This window comes from Mizuhopecten yessoensis, unplaced genomic scaffold (assembly GCF_002113885.1).
Source record: "Mizuhopecten yessoensis strain PY_sf001 unplaced genomic scaffold, ASM211388v2 scaffold10589, whole genome shotgun sequence".
Lineage (NCBI taxonomy): Eukaryota > Metazoa > Mollusca > Bivalvia > Pectinida > Pectinidae > Mizuhopecten > Mizuhopecten yessoensis.
Window position 1 is genome coordinate 12,904 of NW_018408622.1, and position 22,392 is coordinate 35,295.

Here is a 22,392-nt window from a genome sequence, read left to right on the forward strand (position 1 = left end):
TGTCTCGTGATGCATGGTAATTAAAGTCCCATCAATGACACAGCTTTCAAAGAGGCTATATAGTGACAATGCCATCCAAATGTAAATATAACGCTGTACACACAAATCAAAATAGCTTTCAGGATCCCGCTCCCACTTCACGGCCGTTTTTTCCTATATAAAGTGACCCCCCTTAACTCCCGTTTGCAAACAATTTCAGCAATGGTATACAAATCTGAAGNACCATGCCGGGAATAATAGGTTTCGGAGGTACGGGGAACTCCTTAGGTTTCATAAATGCCTTGTGCCAGCTGATCTATGATGTAATATATGCAATTTTGTTATGGTTAGAGCACATCTGTTCAGGTCAATTACTCTACGTCCGGCTATAGGCCATCTCGCAGCTGTCTGACCGGAGTGAACGCGGTCAGCACTGACTGACCGCTCGGGTGTACTGGAAACCTGACTAATTAAAGTCAAATGATTGCGTGTTGTGCGAATCGACAGACTGACAAGTGCTGGTGTTATCATTAATATGATGAGTTTTCTATATCTGGACAATGGTGACTGTTACAGTTCATGTATATAAACAATTAACTAACATTGACACGTGATCTAAGATCGATATATTCATAATGCACACTGTAATTTGAATAATTTCAAAAGTGAGATTCTTCGGAAAGATTTTGAATATTCATCAATTGTTATTTATTTATTTATTTATTTGTGGCCAGATCGTTATCCAGATACTTATATTTGGTTACTTTTTTCAATATCTTTCATAATATGTCTGGTGAAATATTTCCGTAAAACTGTCGTTAATGTATCATATATCAAACAATCACACCTGAATATCTAATTACTGTCGAGTTAAATTTTACAACATATAAACTAAATACATACAAGTACATACATAATCTATTGTTGTCTTAATTTTTGTAAAAAATATATAGTAAAATAATCCATACCGACGAATAAGTAATTTTTAGTGAATAAATTCTTGACAACACGTCTATAGCTCTTTCATCTCTTCCAGAAGGTTTCTAAAGACGGTGTATATAGTTCTATTCATCTTTTGTAAATAAAACAAAAACTCACGAAAATGTAAAAAGAAATGTTTGAATTCTAGAGGTCGAGTCACGGTTGATTTTCATACATAACAACAAGCTTTCATTTAGAATTTTAAATCAGACAGCCTGGGTTCTCCCGATGTCGGTACCAGTGATAACGATAGATTAGGAGATGTTTGATCGGGTTCCTCCTCAGACTCTAGGGGGGCGAAGCATCACTGTTCTAAATGCGAAAGTCAGTTTGAGACTTCCGCGGAATTAGAATCTCACAAGAGCGAATCACATAGTAACGATGCCGAAAAGAGAAAATGGGCAGATATAAGTGAAGATGAAGAGAGCATTAGAGGTGCGGGTGGGTCAGATAGTTAACATGACGAAAAAGAAACATACACGGAACTAAAAAAAGAGATTTAAATCTATAATTAACATGAAACACCGCCGCGGTAAAATACAGGACGAGTACAATTCCCCGTAGTCGAATCGACATTTTCGTTAGATGTTTTCGAAAACGAGTTAATGCAGATATTCAGAGCACAGTGGTTCTCTTTCAAGATGAACGTTATCTCTAGGGTTTGCGTTAGTTAACTAGGAAGGTGATATGAGGTATTTTTAAAAATAGAATTATGACGTGTCTCCAAACAATGCACCGTCCCACTTCTGAAGCTTATTTGTTGTGGGTTTTTTTCAGATTGCTTACATTACTGTTTTGTAAAATAATAAAACAACTGTAGCCTTTAACTTCGGTCAAGGCTGTAATTGAATAATATTCCTTCAATTATTATTCTATGCTATATTAGCATTGTATGTATATTTCACTTCATAGTGATTTAATCCTAAGTCCTAAGTAATTCTTGTGTGATATACAAGTATTCATTCACTATTAACTATGTCTTTTATTTACTTATTCTGAATACTACTTATTTGTGATCACATTTAATGCTTTTCATATATTAACACCATTTTTATATATTTATTGTTCAAAAAGGGTCATATCCCGGGGGCTTTTGTAGGTAGGGGTCTCCCAATCACTTAGAAACCTGGGATATGGATACTTTATTTTTAAATGTTTTTTATTAACATATGTGATTATCTCCCTTTACTTGTAATATAATATGTTATTATAATTTTACATATGTTTGTCGCAATAATAGCTCTCAAGAGCTAATGGTCCTTGTTCACCTGTATGTGACGTTAAATAAAGTTTCTTGTATCTTGTATCTTGTATGTATCATCTGTCGAAACACTAGCGTCACCATTACAGAGTAAGTTTAAATCAATAACACCACCATACCATGCTAAATCTGTATATGATATTCTACGTAAGTTCTGTTATTGGGGACAAAAAAATAAAAAAATATATAAGAATCTTCACAGGGCTTGCTCGGTTTCTTAGACGACAGTAAAGAATATTAAACTTCCTAGATCCATAATTAACAAATTTCTTACTTGAATTACTGTTCACCAACATGCACTTTTTAACATTTGACTTGAAAGAATTTAATGAGGGTGAATTTCTAATATCGTTATTCAGGTTATGCCAAAGATTCGTTGCAGAAGGAGAGAAAGAATTTTGTGATAAGTGTAAAACGAAACTCTTGTTCTCTCAGCAGGTGAGCTCCTCGTAAATTATATGGGACTATATTTCCAACATAATCTAGCAAAAAGTGAATAAGAAAATTTGGTGCCATATTGTTAACAATAGAATAAAATAGAGAACGTTTCCGGGCATCTCTTCTTTTTGCGTAAGGTNTCACCAACATGCACTTTTTAACATTTGACTTGAAAGAATTTAATGAGGGTGAATTTCTAATATCGTTATTCAGGTTATGCCAAAGATTCGTTGCAGAAGGAGAGAAAGAATTTTGTGATAAGTGTAAAACGAAACTCTTGTTCTCTCAGCAGGTGAGCTCCTCGTAAATTATATGGGACTATATTTCCAACATAATCTAGCAAAAAGTGAATAAGAAAATTTGGTGCCATATTGTTAACAATAGAATAAAATAGAGAACGTTTCCGGGCATCTCTTCTTTTTGCGTAAGGTTACCAGCCAGTTTGCTGATACCATGTTGTGTGTGTGTGTGTGTGTGTAAATGGGCAATCTAGTGACAATTCTCGCAGCTTCTAGTTGAATTTTATCCAGTGTTAGGGAGTTAGTTTCACCGCATTTGCCCCAAACCTCACATGCATATTCAAGAAGTGGCCTAATATAGATTAAAAATAACTTCTCTAAGTGGTTCTTTTTTAAGATAAGTTTGAGCTTACGAAGGGTTGCAATGTATTTTGTTATTTTACTATGTAATCAACATAAGAGTTCCATATACAGTCGTTAGAAATAATAACAAGTGTTTATGTTGGTTAGTTATCTTGATGGGAGTACCATTGATTTCCTAGGTGATCCTCAAACAAAGGATCACAGGCGAAGTTAAACGATGGGACAAACGGAAGCTGCAGATTTGAGATGATAAGGGCCTCAGTTTTGATGGGGTTGAACGACATCATCCACTCTTTGGACCAGACTTCATGTTTCCTCAGATCATATCTTGCTTCCAATTCTATTTGGTTCAGGTCACGAGAGCAGTAAGAAAGGAATGTATCGTCAGCGAAAAGTCTGGACAAAGAGAAGAGTTCGCATAAAAATATCAGCGTTGGTGGACTTGAATGGTGAAAGTGCATCTTTAATAAAAACTGCTTGCTTTCTAGCAGAAAGATAGCTACTGATCCAAAGAAGAAGTTGACCTGAAATACAATAATTCTCCAATTTGTGTAGAAGACCTTTATACCACATACGATCAAATGCCTCCGAAAAATCACAGAATATCACCATAGTGTGCTCATATTTTTCAAGAGAAGAAATAATTGAGTGACAGAGTTCAATGAGCTGATCAGTAGTAGAATGGTTAGGTAAGATTCCTGACTGATATTTATAAATAAGATCAATTTCAATTAAATAATTATACATGTGTTTATAAACCACACGCTCAAATAGCTTCCCCCAAACAGCTTACTTAGCATTGAAAAAGGTCTGTAGTAAACAAGTTCTATTGAACTAATATCAGGATTGAACGGCACTTTTTTTTCAATTTCATGCTGTTATGAACACAAATCCATTACAAACATATTCCATGTAGCGGGCATCGTGGCACATACCGGAACTTGGTTGTCATATTTTTGACATGCATTGGCTTAACTACATATTGAATGGTGCGCGCTACACACCAATGCATGTCAAAAATATGAAAACCAATATTTATATTTACATTTTATGCTGTTGTGACGTCGCTATGCTTATGACGTCATAACTGTAACTTGGGAGATTGCACTGCTCCACTGTTAACTGCAATCTAATTAAAATTATATCTTCACATCGCTCCCGTTTACTGATATGACATATCAGTAAACGGGAGCGATGTGAAGATATAATTTTTAATTAGATTGTGTTAACTGGTGGCTGTTCTCTGTATGGATTTACCCTGACGTTGAAATGTGTTCAGACTTATATTATGTGTTTATTTCTGCGTGAACTTTTAAGTTGATTAACGTAAACTGTAAATATAATTATTGGTTGTCATATTTTTGACATGCATTGGTGTGTAACATACATTGGTCTACATACATATTTAACATGGTGCGCTAGCGCGCACGATTCAATATGTAAGTAAGCCATATGTATGTTACACACCAATGAATGTCAAAAATATCACAACCAATCCTTAAATAAACACTGAAAAACTGCCATTCAATCCTGATACTGTATTTAGATTGTAAAATTTTAGATATCAATTACCTTCATACAGATATTCCCTTATATAATCTTTATTGAAGTTTCTACTTCGTCAGTGCAAAAGAGATTCCTGGAACACCCTAACCTCACCAAAACGTTTGATTCTAGCGGTTGTGTCATGTTATTCGTTATTCGAGGGGGGGGGGGGGGGGGGATCAATATGACGCTGATCAAATTGTGTTCAAAACTCTATGAACGCAATCTCTTTTTGTACTGCTGGTTGCACTTGCAGTGGGAGAGTCCTACCTCTTCCTTGACATTTTTCTGTCTAACTCCCAATATGGGGTAAGACTAAAACAAATTCGTTTTATCTATACAAGATTATTCTGTAACATTCCTAGGGTATGGCAGATTGCATGTAGAAAGACAGCATATTGTGACGTCACGGAAACAATCGGATATGACGTCATAATCAGCTCTTGACAGGAGAAGTCATGTGCAAATCGGGAAAACAAAGAGATTACAAACGCTGAAAACTGTTGTTTTAATGATAGTATTGGAATGATGGGAGAAAAAATAATCACTCCTACTTTGTGGGTGTCAATTTCCGACCCGAGGGATGATTTATTTGGTCGTCTAACCCAAGGCTATGCCCAGAATCTTGCATATGATACAATTTACAATTTATGTTTTATGTAGAGGTACATAAATCTATCTTATCACTGTTCTGAGAGATTTACTGGTATATTGTTAACCATATAATGTATATACAGTTTATGGTACATATTTATGTTTATATATGCATATACATGATTACAGAAATGTGCATGTTAGCGGGGTGTTAGTTCGAAAAATAATACATCCCTTCATACTAATTCCATCGGCAATTTCCGTAACGTCTTTACGGAAATGAACGAAACAATCAGCTGAATGATGGGCGGAGCTTGTACAGACCTGTCCCGACCCAGTTGTATTGATCTTAAGGAAACAGGGAAAATATATATGGCTATCAGACGGTATTCTTTGTTGAATGACCTTGCATTTTGTATCAGTAAAGTGAATTAAAGAATATGATTTCGGGAACTAACGAGTTTCAAGTTACCTCGATCAAACCTATTTCCCCAGGTTTCGAGGAACTCGAAACTGTCTATATCCCCCAAACCAATACTTTCACTGTATATCATAGGAGAATTGTCTGATATTTGTATATATTCATTAGGTGTTAATCCACTTTATCAGACAATATTGTGTTGAATAGACTCAATTTCAGTCTGAAACAAATGAACAAGATTAAATTTTGTCTGAGCCGCTGGGAAATGTCGTGAATTGTTGTTTAAAAGGCAGACAAAAACATAAATATTTCTTAAGTGGCCTCGTCGTTTGTATAAATGTTACAAATTCCCATCATGTAAGCAATCATTGAAAGGGTTCCATTTAGACACAGCATGAAAAGGTTGTAACAAGTACATTCCCCGGCGCTCTTCTAATTTTCGCACGAAATTGAATGACGAATCTGTATACCATTCAGAAATCGATGAAACAATTTCATTCTTGCTGAGCGAGAGACAGTTACTGTGAAATATGGTCTAGTTTATCCTGTGCGCACAATCTTTGTTTTCACACTTACCGCACGGGGCAGCTCCGGCCATAGGGTGAGCTAAGGGACAACCTTATAATGGTGAAGATGCTTTTACCACGCGCATTTCTCGGTACAGCAAGTTATTTCAAATTGATTTCTCGCCATGATAGATTTCTGCAAATAACTATTTGTCCCGTTAAAAATGTATTTGTTTTTCGTCTGTCAAACGATAGATCACTAACAAAGTGGAGAACATAAAATCAATCCTCTCTACAAGCTAGAAGCTTTCTATTAGGGCCCAAATACTGTGAAAGAAGTATGTACAGGGTCAAATAACGTTACACAAAATACGGCTTGTCAACGTAGATCTTTTTAACCCGGATGCGTGCTGTAACAGGAAGCCCGTAAGGATAGCATAACTCAAGTGCTTCTCCTGTTTTCTGGACCAGACAAGTTGAAATGCTTCCATTAATTTGAGACCACGAATACAATCTCCTATTTTGTCATTGACAGAAAGGAAAGAAATGGCAACACTTACTTGGACCCAGTGACAGGGTAATTTTTACGACACAAATTAGTCTGGCAGAATTCAGAGTAAATCCAAATGTCTCAATTCAACTAGGGTGCAGCGTTGTCTAGGCCATTTTCGATTTCGACTCAAACCCAAAAAATACAAGAGGCCTGCATCGCTCACCTGGTATAAATCTCACACTTGTAATCTTAAATGTAGACTAAAATACAGCTACAGGCAGAATATCAGTGTTTGATTAATAAGAACCTATTAAAAGATTTAAACATATGACGCCTGTGACCTTGAATGTCGAACAGGAAAAATTAGGTTGAAAGTGAGTCAAGGTCATTCATTTGAACAAACTTGGTAGTCTTTCATTCTAGCATGCTACAGACCCAATTTTAATACCCTGGGCCATTTGGTTTTTGAGAAGAAGTGGTTTGAAGATTTTACGATATTTGACCCCATGTGACATTGAAAGTGGGTCCAGGTCATTAATTAGAAACAAGCTTAGTAGCCCTTCATCCCTGCATGCTACAGGCCCAATATCAGTACCCTGGGCCTTTGGCTATGAGAAGAAGTTGTTTGAAGATTTTAAAGCATTTGCCACCTGTCACCTTGAAAACAAACTTGGTAGCCCTTCATCCCAGCATGCTACAGGCCCAATTTCAGTACCCCGGGCCTTTTGGTTATTCAGAAGAAGTCGTTTGAAGATTTTACGGCAATTTGACCCCTGTGACCTTGAAAGTTGGTCAAGGGTCAGGTGAGCTAGAAATAGGCCGAATTTGCCCCGATCTTACCTATTGTTATGTCGGTCTTAATCTCATTAGAGTTTATGTTTTGTTGTTATCCCTCGACTAGCCGACTGTAAATTCATTTTATCTTGCCTGATTCTGAAAGCAGTATTCTCTCATTTTAAATCAGTAAATATCAGAGATCAACAAAAGCTTCGCTCTTTTAAGGCTTTGCCTTTTCATATTAGTTATAGCGAGATACTCTTATATTATATAATGAGTTATGTGTGCCATCACCTTCTGTCCCATTTCACTTTTGAAAAAGAATTTCCTTGATCAGTTACCTTGATGTATGAAACCTGTGCAGAGTGCACTGTAATGGAAAATGACAAGTTGGCCTGATTTCAGAATTTCTCTTTAAAATAGTTTATAATGATACTTCGCTATTTTGTTTCATATGTTGTGAAAAAACTTGCCAACATTTGATATAACTGTATTCGAAAGAAGTATGCGTACATGTTGCTACAAATGTATCAATGTTAAGTTGTAAAACGGAAATCAGTTGTATGCCTATTCAAAATGAACTTTAACGTAGGTGTCTTACATAATATATACAAGGATATATACGAAAACTCTCTGGCTAAACGATTATATAGATCACACCTGTCTTAAACTTGAACTTCTTGATCTACCACGCCTACCTCCACCGCGTAGGTGCGTCATGACTCCTGCTGTCGCTTCGTTCCTCCGATGCACCTGTTTGTTTTGACAGACTCGTGGGAGGACAGTGAACTAAAAAAACACCTACACGCACTACTACAGATTATAGAAGAGCTAAAACACGTCTATCAGTTTGGTTCATCTGAATTGAAAGTTGAGAACACTTTCACCATTTTTATTAATATAATCAATTTGTAACTGTTTAAATTATGATTATTACGAAATAATCTTGATAACTAATATTGCATTTTATGTCATTATCGTGATTAAGAAAATACGACATTATTATTCTTATTATTTTTTAATAGGAAAAGTAATAAATAACAGTCCAATGTGTTAACAGCTGTGTGTATATGGAATAAGACCTACAATAAAACATTTCATGCTAACAACGTGTTTATATGTATTCATTAGGTAAAGGGTTAATTCAATATCACAGCATATTTTGTGGAAGGTTTTTGATAGATTTATAAGTAGCACAACCAAGGAGAAAACATTAAATTAACTACATGTAACCGCTAGTGATTTTCCTGCAGTACAATCTAAACTCGAGATAATTTCTATATTGTCAATATAATCAATTCATCAGATGCAGCAATATCGATTTTGTTATAATACATGACAAGGGAGGTAATCCAAATATAAACTCCTCCACTGGAATGTTGAAGGGAGTTAACTCTACGTAACGATGACATTTTCCCGACATGCAAATTCAATATCCAAACAACGGGAACACACACTCAGCTACAAGAGACAACAGAAAACAAACTTTCATCATACCTAAGTTGAAGTTCACCATGACAGTAATTTGGCAAATATCTTGAATGATCACTTGCAGAGGTGAGTTCCTATAATGGACGGTTATCAAATCGGTCTTGATTTACAAATATGTGTGTCGAAATATTTCGACGCCATGCACGTCTGCCAAAATTAAATCCGGCGTGCAAATATGCTTATTTTTAACAACTGAAAACCAAAACAGCTCATAACGTAACTAATTATTGTTCAAATTACACACAGAAAATCCTCAGACACTTTCAATTAAATAGTTTCGGACTTTTTCATAAACGTTCGGACAACTTTGTTATAATAAAGTTTCGAATACTTAAAAACCTCATGAAGAATTGTGAACACTATATTTGAACACAAAACCGGTATCCTATCATATAACGTGTAGTAATTTCTCGAAATGTCATCATTTTTTCTTCTTATCGGCTGCGACTGGCTTGGATTTCGTGACGTCGATGTGGAGAACACGGTCAAAGAGGAGGGCAATGATACATCCGACGAACGGCCCAACCCAGTAGACGATCAGATGGTCCTGATTAGTAGCCCCTTTGCAGCCTAGGAGGTGACCAGTGGCCATGGCAGGGTTGAAGTACATACCAGTTGTAGAGATACCTTGAATGGAAAGAATGAAAACAAATAACTCAAGACGACATCACATTTATAATGAACATGGTAAATCTGGTATATAAAAGTCGTTTGAAGGGGAAAATGACGACAGAATGACGGACGAACGGACACCCCGCTATTAAATTAAATACCTGATTCTTTCTTGACGAGCAAAAATACACAAGAATTGTTCTGGTTAAGTCTTTTATAACATTTAAGATTTCTTGTAATAGATTTATTATGGCCGAACTCCACAACTATGTTCGAATTTCTGTAATTTCACTAAAGATTTTTATTATTATTATTTTGTCTCAAGCCCCCGTTCCATATTGAATTATGTTACACTACTTTAGGACGTCTTTATTAAACCGACAGGAGGTCAACATCATCTGCGATAAGTAATAATAGACAGATACATGTGTATCTATGCAAGATAAAACAAGATCACTGTCCATTTGCTATTACGTTAGGTTCGCAAATATTTTAAGAAAACGTTCTAGATGATAATTAGATGTTCTCCGTGTGCATTAAGCAATCTGAATAGACCATCTTTATCAATTCCATCCTCGATACTTCACGTTCGCTCTCTGCAAACCTGGAATACGTCCTAGCAAAAGCGAAAGCACGCAACAGGCTATTTGATTTGTCTCAAGTTAAATAACCTAACCAATCGCTGAGGCCAATACCTGTCCTCTGAAGTACAGTTACACGACCGACATATTATTTTGATGTACATCAAAGGATCTATATGGTGCACGCGAAACCCTCGGACATATTCCAGGGATGCAGAGAGCGAACGTGAGCGTAACCCCTAGAGTATTGAAGATGTATCAATTCATACTGCTTTTGTTCTCATTTCCCACCCATCTCATTGAAAGCTTCTATGTTTTCATTTTCTCTTTAGATAAACGAGGTAGTTCTAGTATTTCCAACTTTCTAACTCACCTATAACGATCATCAAGGCGCCATTGCCTACTTTGATCAATTCGTCGATGAACGAATTTTTCATCACAGTCTGCATTCCAAGCCAGGTGTCGGTGAGTGTTGCGGCTAGTTCTATCCCCATGCCGAACAGCAAGGTCACATTGAGGTCAGTCACACAGCTCGTTTCGTAGTATCTCTGGCGGTGGTCAGGAACCATGTCTAGGGACCAGACAAAACGGGCGAATCTGTAGGACGCCAATCCCGCCAACGTTTGAACAGCTATTTTTAGAACAGCCTTGACCGGGCCGATTTCTTTCATACATAATGAGTACAACGCTTTAACAGGGTTTTCAGACGCACCGAAATAGGTCCTGTTGGCGATGACACATTCGATGACAATTGCAACGAAAAGCCAAACAGGGCCATAACGACTGAAAATGAAATTATTTTCATAAAAGTAAGCGCACATTTCCATAGTTGCTAGGAAATCGCAAACGTATTCGCTGATAACCGGATGAAGAATAACTTTGCTTAGTATTCTAAGGATGAAACCCGAGAGGATCGTAATAGTTAGGTACAGCAGTGATCCACCCATTGGAGATAAGAACTCCTCCACGGGAACGGTTCCGAAAGCCATCTGCCATAATGGCCGCCAGGTCATATTTGCCATCACCACGTTAGCTTCCATTCTGAAAATACAACACGATTTATTTTAGTTTTGATCTGGTGTTAAGTTGTACGGAGTGTACCAGTTCTACGTCACTGATGGAACGAATAAACGACAAGTGTGCCCCCTGTTTTGCCCCCCTCCAACGCCTGCATTAATTGAGTCCTGTATGATTCATGATTGAGTGACCTGTATGACCTTGGATTGAGTGACCTGTATGACCTTGGATTGAGTGACATGTATGACCTTGGATTGAGTGACCTGTATGCCACTTGAATGAGGGAGCTTTATGGTCATTTATCGAGTAAATGAGTTGTATGGCGATACATCGAGTGAGTTAGCTGTATGACCATAGATCGAGTAAGCGAGCAGTATCGCATTGGATTGAGTGACCTGTATCACTCTGGATTGAGGGACGTGCATGGTAATGGATTAATTGATGACCCTGGATTGAGTGGCCTGTATGACCTTCGATTGAGTGTTGACTCTTGATTGAGTGACCTGTATGACCTTGTAATTAGTACCTGTAAGACCTTCATTTGAGTGTATTGTATGACCCCGGATGGAGTGACCTGTTTAACTCTGGATTGAGTGGCATGCATACCTTTGGATTAAGTGACCTGTAGTTACCTGTATGTTCTTCGATTGAGTGTATTGTATGACCCCGGATGGAGTGACCTGTTTGACTCTTGATTTAGTGAAATACAAGACCCTGAATTGAGTGAAATGTATGACCCTGGATTGAGGGACCTGTATGACTCTTGATTATTTGACATGCATAAAAAATCCGATTGAGTGACCTGTATGACCCTATCTTGAGCGACCTGTATAACCCTGGGCAGAGTTACATGTATGATGCTAAAGTGAGTGAACTGTATGATCCTAGATAAAGTGACCTGCAGGACACATGATTGAGTGACATGTATGACCCTGGATTGAGTTACCTGTATGATGCATGATTGAGGAAATTGTATGGCCCTTGATTAAATGAACTGTATAAACCTGGTTTGAGTGACCTGTATAATGCATGATTGAGAGAATGATATACATGTAACCCTTTATTAAATTACCTATATGACTCTGGATTGAGTAACTTAGGTGACCATTGATTGAGTTACCTGTATGACCTTGGACTGAGTGACTTGTATGATGCATGCTTGAGGGAATTGTATGACCCTTGATTAAATGATCTGTATGAGCCTGGATCGAATGGCCTGTATGACATTTGACTGAGTGACCTTTATGGTCCAGAATTGAGTAAATAATATGTATGCCTCACTAGGTTCAGATCCATGTGTGTCTTAACTAATTGCTTTTTTCACTCAATACATTTTTTTCTTATTCCCATCTACAGTTTTTGAAGGAAAAAAATATATCATAAATGCATGATCTTACTCTATCACTCGCCATCCAAACTGATTAGCAGGCTTAGAAAGAGTGGATGTCGTGAAAAAAAAAAGCTTAAAATCCCACTTACACAGTGTACTTTCACGGTTCGCTAAATAAACACTCTACAATCGACCCCTCTGTTTGAGACGTTAGAAATTTCTCAGATGAGGCAATGTTTAACCAATATGATTGGCTTCATCCAGAGTTGTCGTTCCTTACACACACTCTTTTGCTTAATCTAGGATCTTGGCAAAACTTGCACGTAACTTTTGACACATTTCAGACATTAACTGCAATTAGTCAATAAGTATACCGTTCTTATATTAAATCTTAGTTTAAATTTGAAAATGAATTAATCAAAGAACCGTCGAAACGCACTTAAGTCTAGAAACATTGAGTATATAAAATATCTGCAAAAATACTTTTATTAGTTTATATATATAGTGTATTCAAGTATTTCTATCAAACACAAAATAATGCACAGAATAAATATTCTTTACACAAGCGTCCTTGTTAAAATCCCTTGAAAACGTCTTGGCCCCGACATCAATAAACCAATTCTATGATGATGGTCACGGTGAAGCAAATAATGTATATGGCATTAAGAACGTCTAACGTATTACTAGTATTTTCCGTACATTGTGTGATATTTTCACAGATCCAGATGAAACAAAACATCCCCGTCTCTGCTCAATGTCCAAATTTGTATATACATGTATAATAAACCACAAAAACAGCTGTATATATATGACTTTACAATGTCTTATAACACCCCTAACGTCGGAGAGTGTCTCTGCTGAGCACACACACACGCCATAGCTAATTATTGTCAGGTTCCTCTGTTTACAGTATAACGACACAGCGGGTTTTACCTTGTATTATATGTGCGTAATACTATACGAGTACGTGATGTGCTCAATCGTTCAATGTCACCCGTGTGTGTTCTTCCCTGCTTAAACACCCTACACCACGCTATACAAACTATCAAATGAACTTATTCAAGCGAAACCGGCGTGTAAAGTATTGCAATGGTGATTAATATCACCTAACACAGCTGAATTCATTTCATCTTACATATGTATACACACGTACCGACACCAGACCAACCCTACATCTGTTAGCAAACGTTACAACCTGAACGAATACACATGTGTTACGAACCTGTCGGTTGTGTGTCTGATCTCTTAACAATGCTGGTTTCCGTCGAACTTCCGCGAAAACGAGCTTTTCGCTTTAGCCCTCCTTGTGAAAATATGACCCCGAAAGAGAACCCCGGCAGTAGTCCAGTTTGTAAGGAGTTCTCGACTTTCTGTGGGGCCCGATCGCGATCCTAAACAGGAGACAGCTGGATGCTGCGGTCGCAGGAAGGGTCCGGACACAGATAATCCTGACAGTGCGATGCTAAAAATAGATTAGCTAGCAGCAAATGTCAAATTAGGTTAGCGGGGCCAGAAAGGGGTAACGAAGTGGGTTTATTGTTAGCGAAAGGTGTGAAACGTGATGTTCAGGGACGTAACCAGGCGTACGCACGGACGCACGGGCTTCCACGTAAATTTTTCAAGTATACTTTTTTCAGATAACGGGCGCATGATCGTCTACGTATATCAGGTTGAATTAATTATTACGCATTTGATAAAAAATACTAAAAGCCAAATATGAAATTGATAGGTATTGTATGTCTCAAACTGCACCAGAGTGGGTTCCAGATTCAAAAAAAAATCTCTCGGGGGGAGGGGGGGGGGGGGCTAAACCCCCCTGGAACCCCCCCAACTCAGGAGGGGGTAACCCCCTCCCCAACCCACCCCTACTCGGCGCTTCGAGCTTCGTATGCTTCCATATACTCATAGTCCTGGTTACGTCCCTGAATTGTTTACCCCTAAACACAGGAATAGTATATGCGTGCTCAAAAAAAAAGTATTTCTGAAGGTTTTCCAAGATTTTCCTTTTTCATTAAGACGATTATCGGCTGGTATCTCTGGATCAAAGGTTTCCAGTGACTTCGGAAACCCATAGCTCTTTCTTATCTCGTTCATACGACTTTTCAAATATTACGTCAGACTGAATTTTGTTTTCATTCCTTAAAAATGGCACAAATAAACTTTCGTATATATGGGTGTTGCCCATGCGGCAAACACCACTGACTCCGCGCGCTATCCTAAATAATAGGGCTAATCCCCGCAAGTATCAATGTAGTTATTATATAACTAGTTATTATATAACTACATATGTGTAAGTAAGCCCAGTGGTCAATGGTCATCTAGCCTTTGTGTTTACCTGACTCTACCTTATCTTATCGGTCAGAAGTCACCGAGTAGTGACCACCTATACGGGTCACAATGCAAGAGAATGGGCTATAACATTTGTTGGATTGAGGTTAATATATCTATTTTAGGATATGATGTTATTATATCAAATGTAGAGTTTATACTTTCAAGGCAGATCTACCTGTATTTTTCACCTTTCGTTTAAAGTACTAACGCCGCAGGAGTAACCATAATATGAGTACAATGTATGTTCTCAGCAATGGTAGAGTTCATTATTTAAAGCATGACATGTTGCCTTTTATCTCTGCCGTTGAGGTACGTGTACCAGCATATGAAGATTTAAACTCAAAATGTAGTATTTCATACAAGTTATCTGATAAAAAATAATAGATATGGTATATTCCCCATGTCTGCACAAAATGCAAATGAATGAGCTATTTTGCATTTCCCAAAACATGGTTAACGGCTCCACTTTATGCTACCTTGATGCTATTGTTTGGGACTATTTTACAGCATCAAGCTTGTCATTCCGCAATCATATATCCTCTCAATTATGCCTTTTCAGAAAAGTGTACATACTCAAATACCGTATTACGGTTTATTTACGCGGGCTTAAATTTTCCTAATTTTGACCCAACATAAGAAAATTAGATTCACACGGATGTTTTAGATTAGAAGCAGGACACTAGACATATACATGTTACGTGACAAATATTCAAATGAATAGGCTTTATTTGCAGAATATTGAGCAACAAGTGTATTTTGTTAAACAATTTATTTACAAAACTGTTACATGTGTAATATAACATATTTTAAGCATGTTGTACAAGATATAACTCTCGATGTGTATGAATTGCCACAACCACATACTTGCTATATTAGGTTACAGTGATATCCTATCCCTTCACTTAGCACAACAGGGAAAATAGCAACAAAATGCTTAAAATCCTATTTCGATGAAAATACCATAGCATACATATAAAATATCCATGTCAGTTTTCAAGGCGGAACAAGTAAGTGCTAAGTATTACCCATTTTCACAAAGTTTTAACTTTCAAATTCTCGAGCAATATCCAAAAAACTTCTACGTGAATTGTCTAGGTACCGATTAATAGTAGTGGGAGGCATTTCATTGTAAAGTTCGGGGGAAAGAACAACACATATCATGGTATACAGTGACGTGATATTATTAGTTATACAGATCTTTGGCAGGGTACATAAGGCTCAGGGTACCTAAGGTCCTGACAGCGAAGATGAGACCATATACCCTACCAAAGACCTGTATAACGAATTTGTCATACTGCAAAGCCATTTATAGGTTGGGACTCGTGTTTGCCAGAAAACAGATACTGTGTAGGGCGGTAGTACGGGAAAACAGAAAGGAAAATTATTTTTTTGTATAATTCCAACAATTTAATAAAGATTTAAATTATAATAAGTCAACAATATGTTTTGATGTCAAATTAAGTCATGATTTTGAAAAGTAAATCAACATAGAATTCAGTTGGAAAATGACGTAACTTGAAACACTTAGGCACGTCACTGTAAATGGATGGTTATATAATTGTTTCTGCATACATTGTAATTATTGATGCCATCATGGAACTAGATATGAGTAATACACATCAGTCCAAATGAAGAGAAGCCGATTGCGACAGAAAGGCCTAGCGGTCATTCTGGTTTGTTATCTCGTATACGTATAGTTTTGTTATCCTTTCATTTATTAGTTTTGCTTTCATATGTATCAACATGATAATTGAATTGTTTTTATTGAGCATAGGCGTCGGCGTTTCTGGTACTGCCGACACTGAAGCATAATGGATCACGCCGCGGGGCAACGAAACCAACAACACTTTATTCAGCCTCCGAACAGAAAACATTATGGTTGGTGGGAATTTAATTCAGACATGTCAAGTTTTATTAATAAAAAAAAGATTGTTTTATGAATGTTGATTCAGAGGTATGCGTACAATGATTTTATATTTTGTTAAACATATGGAATCAAAGGTAATTTAGCTATTGAGTACATATTTTATTTAAATGTGAACAGATCTATTAAATTATAATTGAAAAAAGATGTGTTATTTAGTTTATGCAAAAAACCGTTAATTATCTATACTTAGTCTGATTCTCACGTGATATATCTATTTCATTAACACTTGAGATCTGGACGTGTCATAATTCTGGAGCCTAACGAAGTACATATGTAGTGTCAACAAAATGGTAAATCAACAAATGACGTATGTTAATTTTTTCTCAACATTTTTTATCCAAGTTATTCTATATTTTATTCGTATATTGAAATAATTAAACTATGTCTCACCGATCCCACAAGATGACAGGAATTATAAGTTATAGTCTAAAATGAAAGTAAATAATGTATCTACATTTTATATGTTACCTGATCAGGTGAAATTAATTTCTTGTTAGTTAAACTATCGTTAATTATATGGTTTTGAAATAATTAAATGAAAAGGTATTGCATAAAGAAGCCGATATTATATGGTCCTGGATAAATAACCTGGTACACCCATAGAATAATTACTTGTCTTTGTGCTGATGAGTAAATTGTCCGGTATGCTACATGTAATGAATGAACTGTCTTGTGTGCTAATTCATAAATTAATTTGTTTACGATTGAATGGTCTCGTTTGCTTATAAATTGATTGTCTTGTGTGGTAATGAATACATTGTTTTGTGTACTAAACAAATGACTGTCGGATGCACAGTATGAACCAATTGCCATGTGTTCTACTAAATTAGTGTGTGATAAAAAACTGTCTGGTGTGTTAAAAGATTAATTGTCTTGTTTGCTAATACATTGATTGTCTTGTGTGCTAATAGATTCCTTTTGTTCTATTTATATAATGGTCTGTATCTTAATGAATAAACTGTCCTGTGTGCTAATAAATCTTGTTCTTGTTTTTTTTAATATTGCTCCTTGAATTTTAGTTTAGTTTGCTAATCAATTTATTGTTTTGTGTGCTTATCATTTAATTGTCTTGAGTGCTGATTGATTATTTGCATTGTATGTTACTAAATTAATTATCGGGTATACTTATGAATTGTCCTGTGTGCTAATGAACTAGTGATCTTGTATGTATTGAATTTCATAACTGATGTGGTTTCGAGTACAAATACAATGGTTCATATTATGTTTCTGAGAAATTATTTGTTTTGAACTAAAGAAGTGCAATAGGTTTTTTCCAGAATAAAATCAAAAAGAGTTAATTGAAAGGTCATGACTGATTCGAAAAGAAGTTCTGTGTAAGAGAGTCAACAGAAAATATAATGTCTTACACTATTTAACTGCTTCGAAATTTATAACAGCCATCTTATCTGTAATGAAGGACAAAGTTCTTGTTCAAAGATGTGACTAATTGTTATTGAAGCTGTTGATGTTTTCTTCTTTTTAAAAAAAATAATCTTATACTGTATACTGTATATGGTCATTGTTGATGTTAGTATTAACAGAATTCCAGTGTGTTTGATTGTTTATAAACAATTTTGTTGTCTAAGCAATTAAATGGCATTTTCGCTTGCAACAGCAAAATTATCTGTGAGAAAATGCAAAGAGCTTTGTCATGCAAGTTCATTTCACAATTTTGATACAGCTTGTGCTGTTATCAGATTACGCTAGCTATCTAATTTATCTGTGTATTTATTTTCAGCGTATATATATAACATGCATATACTCGTTCAAATCCTCAACGATATATGAAGGAACTTTTTCTTGGATCGTAATCTGCATGTACCGACGGTTTGTTATGACGTGTTTATTTTATTCAAATTATTTATCTTCCCAAATGGTAACTATTGTATTCATACGGATATCAAAAGTTATGTTCAAATTAGAAACTGAGACGATGATTGACCTGTCAGGAAATTAGGACGAGGAACTTTTATTGTAATATATTATGCATGCTTTATTTGTGTCACACAAAAGAGTTCCGTTAAATGGTGAAATTCAAATGTCAATATATGCACTACGAATTATTTACATAGTTCAAAAATACTTGTCCAATACACAGGGACAAGACACTTTATTATTACTTTTTTGTATACATTACAGTACAAAAGTATAAAATTACATGTCTTACTGTTACATTATATTGGTATATCTGTCCCCTGCGATCCTGTGTTACTCATAAATCATACCCATCCCCAACTGACTAGTGTATAATGTAACGATTGATCATTGATATACAATTAAATTCCAATTAACGTCCAATATAAAACAATATCATGTAAGGTTAAAGGTGGGACGTATTAATTAGCATTACTGACTTGTTACGGCAGGGACAATTAGTGTCGATTTAATAAAGTGATAATGTGTTGATCACTTGATTGGCGGGATTGTGGTCAATGTTTGACATACATCTATTAACGTGTTGTAGATAATCTGGACATCTTAGAATGCCTCACATGTTCATGGTATACTAGCATTTACACCAGCTCTTACTTAATATAACTTACTTACCACCAATTAGAAATGTTATAGGCATGACCTTCGCCCTTTTCAAGCAGAAATTTCGACAACATCCCTAAGAATGAATGGAGAAATAGAAGTTTCAGATCAAAGTAAGGTGCTCCTTTATATTTACAGTCATAACGCGACACAATTCAATGTACCTCCCCTATACCTTCGGACACAAGTAACAAAGCTGGGTAAACATACTTCTGTTGACAAGGTAGTTCAAGCGGTTAGAGCGATATTACATCAATCTGAACTGTTGTTGGTTATATTTTGTTTATTTCATCTTTATTATTTCCCATAAAAATCCCGCGAAGTGTGGGTTTCTTTTCTAAATGATTTATCGAAGCCACAGTCATGCCGGAAAAACAGCTTCCAACGCTTATTTACAGTTTTTGGCAGTGGTACGGGGATCCTTTGATATTAATGTATTGCTTACAATATTATCAATTATTAAATGTTTGTTCATTGAAAAAAGAAAAAATAGGCATAATCAATTTTTATTTTCCGTTACACGTTGCTGTTCCGAGTTCTAGCTGGTATATATAGATCGTGAAATACTATTAGGGTCATGTAATCTCTTGACCATTGGGGGATAAACTATCAATACAAGCAGAAAATAGCACGTAGTTGAAATATGTTAGATGTAGAGGAGGTTCTGGTCAATTTCATCTCGAAACTAGCATTGGTTTTGAAACGAATAAGTTTCTTAAACAATGATATCCAAATACTAAGTAGATAGCGTCGCACCGCAAATAAATTACGACGGTTATACTTTCAGCATTATTCATAACCTTAAAATATCCGACTGACAATAATCAACAGCCAATAAAGCCGATATACAGTTAAACTGATTTGAAGATATCATATATTGAAAATTGAAATCTTAAAACCAAGTTTTACAAGTTTTTATTTCACTCAACCACACTTTAGTGTGGTACATTACAAGAGGTCACATGTATACAAATACAACATCTTATTCTGTAAAACTTATAATATGACAGGATTTACAGCATAATTATTATTTTCAATGTTGTTTAAAGAAATCTACTAACTTTTTTTAAGGAGAACAGTGTTGCATATTTGAAACATTCTTTTCATTTTCACGAACCACTTCTTTGAATTGCATTTCAATTTCCTGGGGCGTTTTCCCACACGTGTCACGTTTTGGTAGCACTGTCGTTGGACCTTTGATGAGCTAATGTCGACGCCGATTCTCATTTACAGATTAAAAAAAATTAGCTTCTGGGTCAATGAATTTTGTACACGTAGTTGTACAAACTGACACATTTTCTACGAAGGTAACTTTACCATGCTTGCACTGCTATACTTGGTATGTACATACGTAACGAGTTCGTTGGGAAAATATTGTTAGTAATCGTTCTATTACTACATGCCTTGAATATTTCTAGAGACGGAGAATAGACGATTCGTAGATGTATACTAAAGCCATTTTATGTATCAAACACGAATAAAATCAGACGCAGGTTGTCCTATTCCGCCTTTGCGTATTGCAGAGTTATCTTCTTTGTGAACAGGAATTGATTGTAACGTCATTGTGTTGTGTGAGAAAATTACGTCGTTTTCTCAAAAATTGTTGACGTTACTCTCACAAACAAACGACGAAACAATCACTACCTGCTCACAAGAGTAGATAACTCTGCAATACGCAAAGACGGAATAAGCATAATGAATTACATAATTTTACAACTGAAGACACACTAAAGGATCTGTCACTGCAGGTTGGTTACATTCCCAATTTCTATTACTACCTTAACCACAGTAAAATGGTCTTATACTATACATGTATTTCGTTTATGTGGGTGTTAATCCACGTACAATCTGTTATCGATCGTAGATTTTTGAAAAGATTCTTGATTTTTTTTCCGGAGAGCCATGCATCTCAATCATTTAAATTTTACCTCCGTTAATGCACTTGCAAACGAAGTTATAGATATATTGATATCGTTAGACATTTTACTTTTGTTGGTAAACCTCATTTTGTGAGCAGGAACACTTATATTTCATCGAAGTAGTTTGTATTTTTTATATAGTTTTATTCAGGAATTCATTTTATTTTACATTTTTACTAGTCTTTTTTTCATTGATGAAAGTCACCGTTTCCTTCCTCAAACCACTAAGTGTGAAACGTTAAAAGCAAGATCATGAGCAGGAGTCAGGAGTCATGTGGTACGTCATATTCATATTTCATTACAAAGGCGGGTTTTTCTGTTCTTTCTTTTAACTTTCTGTAACATTGTGGCTTAATGTGCTCTTTTACATTATCAAGTAAACCACATAATTTAAGAGTCTTACTTTCGTTCTCGTTCTTTCTAATTTTACCAGTCACACGGAAACGTTACATACTGTATAAGACATCAGTGATGCGTACATTTATATGTTTATCAATAAAAAGTATGTATGTTTATTTCAAGCGTTTGTACCAACAACTGTTCTCAATGACTGTCGTCTCCTCCTTTGATTCCTAGACATGTACTAAACGACCTATAATAATGTGTGCTAACGATTTCCTGTTTGATGTCATGAAAATGTTGACGTTTCAGTAAACGTGCCTTACACGTATTTTGATTACTAAATGTACGTGGCCATTTCTCATGATGTTTACAACATGTCCAGATTTGCATATATTACCATGAAGTGAACGCAATTCGTTTCTTCAATAGCTGTTTGCATAATCTACATTAATGAGGTGCAAAATATTTGCGGTCGATGGCCAGTATATATTGCTTGTTTTGAGATTTAAGATCTATTTTCTGTGAAAGTAAACTGTTATTTATTGTAATGCATAACACCAATCGCTTGAAGTTTGTTACATTATTGTAAATAGTTATCACTTTGTGACAAATATTCGGCAATATTGAAAGTTCTTATATCTTAATAATGTGATACTATTGATATATATATATATATATATATACATCAACAGACAATTTTGATTCTCTGT

At 35.9% G+C, this 22,392-nt stretch overlaps 1 protein-coding gene across 1 annotated transcript; it reads right to left on the minus strand.

The window, feature by feature from the left end:
- Window positions 1-8,442: 8,442 nt before the first annotated feature.
- Window positions 8,443-14,101, minus strand: LOC110461192 (putative aquaporin-10). Its single transcript, XM_021514558.1, has 3 exons — window positions 13,851-14,101; window positions 10,655-11,322; window positions 8,443-9,715 (listed from the first exon to the last, which is right to left on the minus strand). Exons 2-3 carry the CDS (start codon window positions 11,319-11,321, stop codon window positions 9,510-9,512), a joined length of 873 nt encoding a protein of 290 aa, XP_021370233.1. The 5' UTR covers window position 11,322; window positions 13,851-14,101; the 3' UTR covers window positions 8,443-9,509.
- Window positions 14,102-22,392: the final 8,291 nt, after the last annotated feature.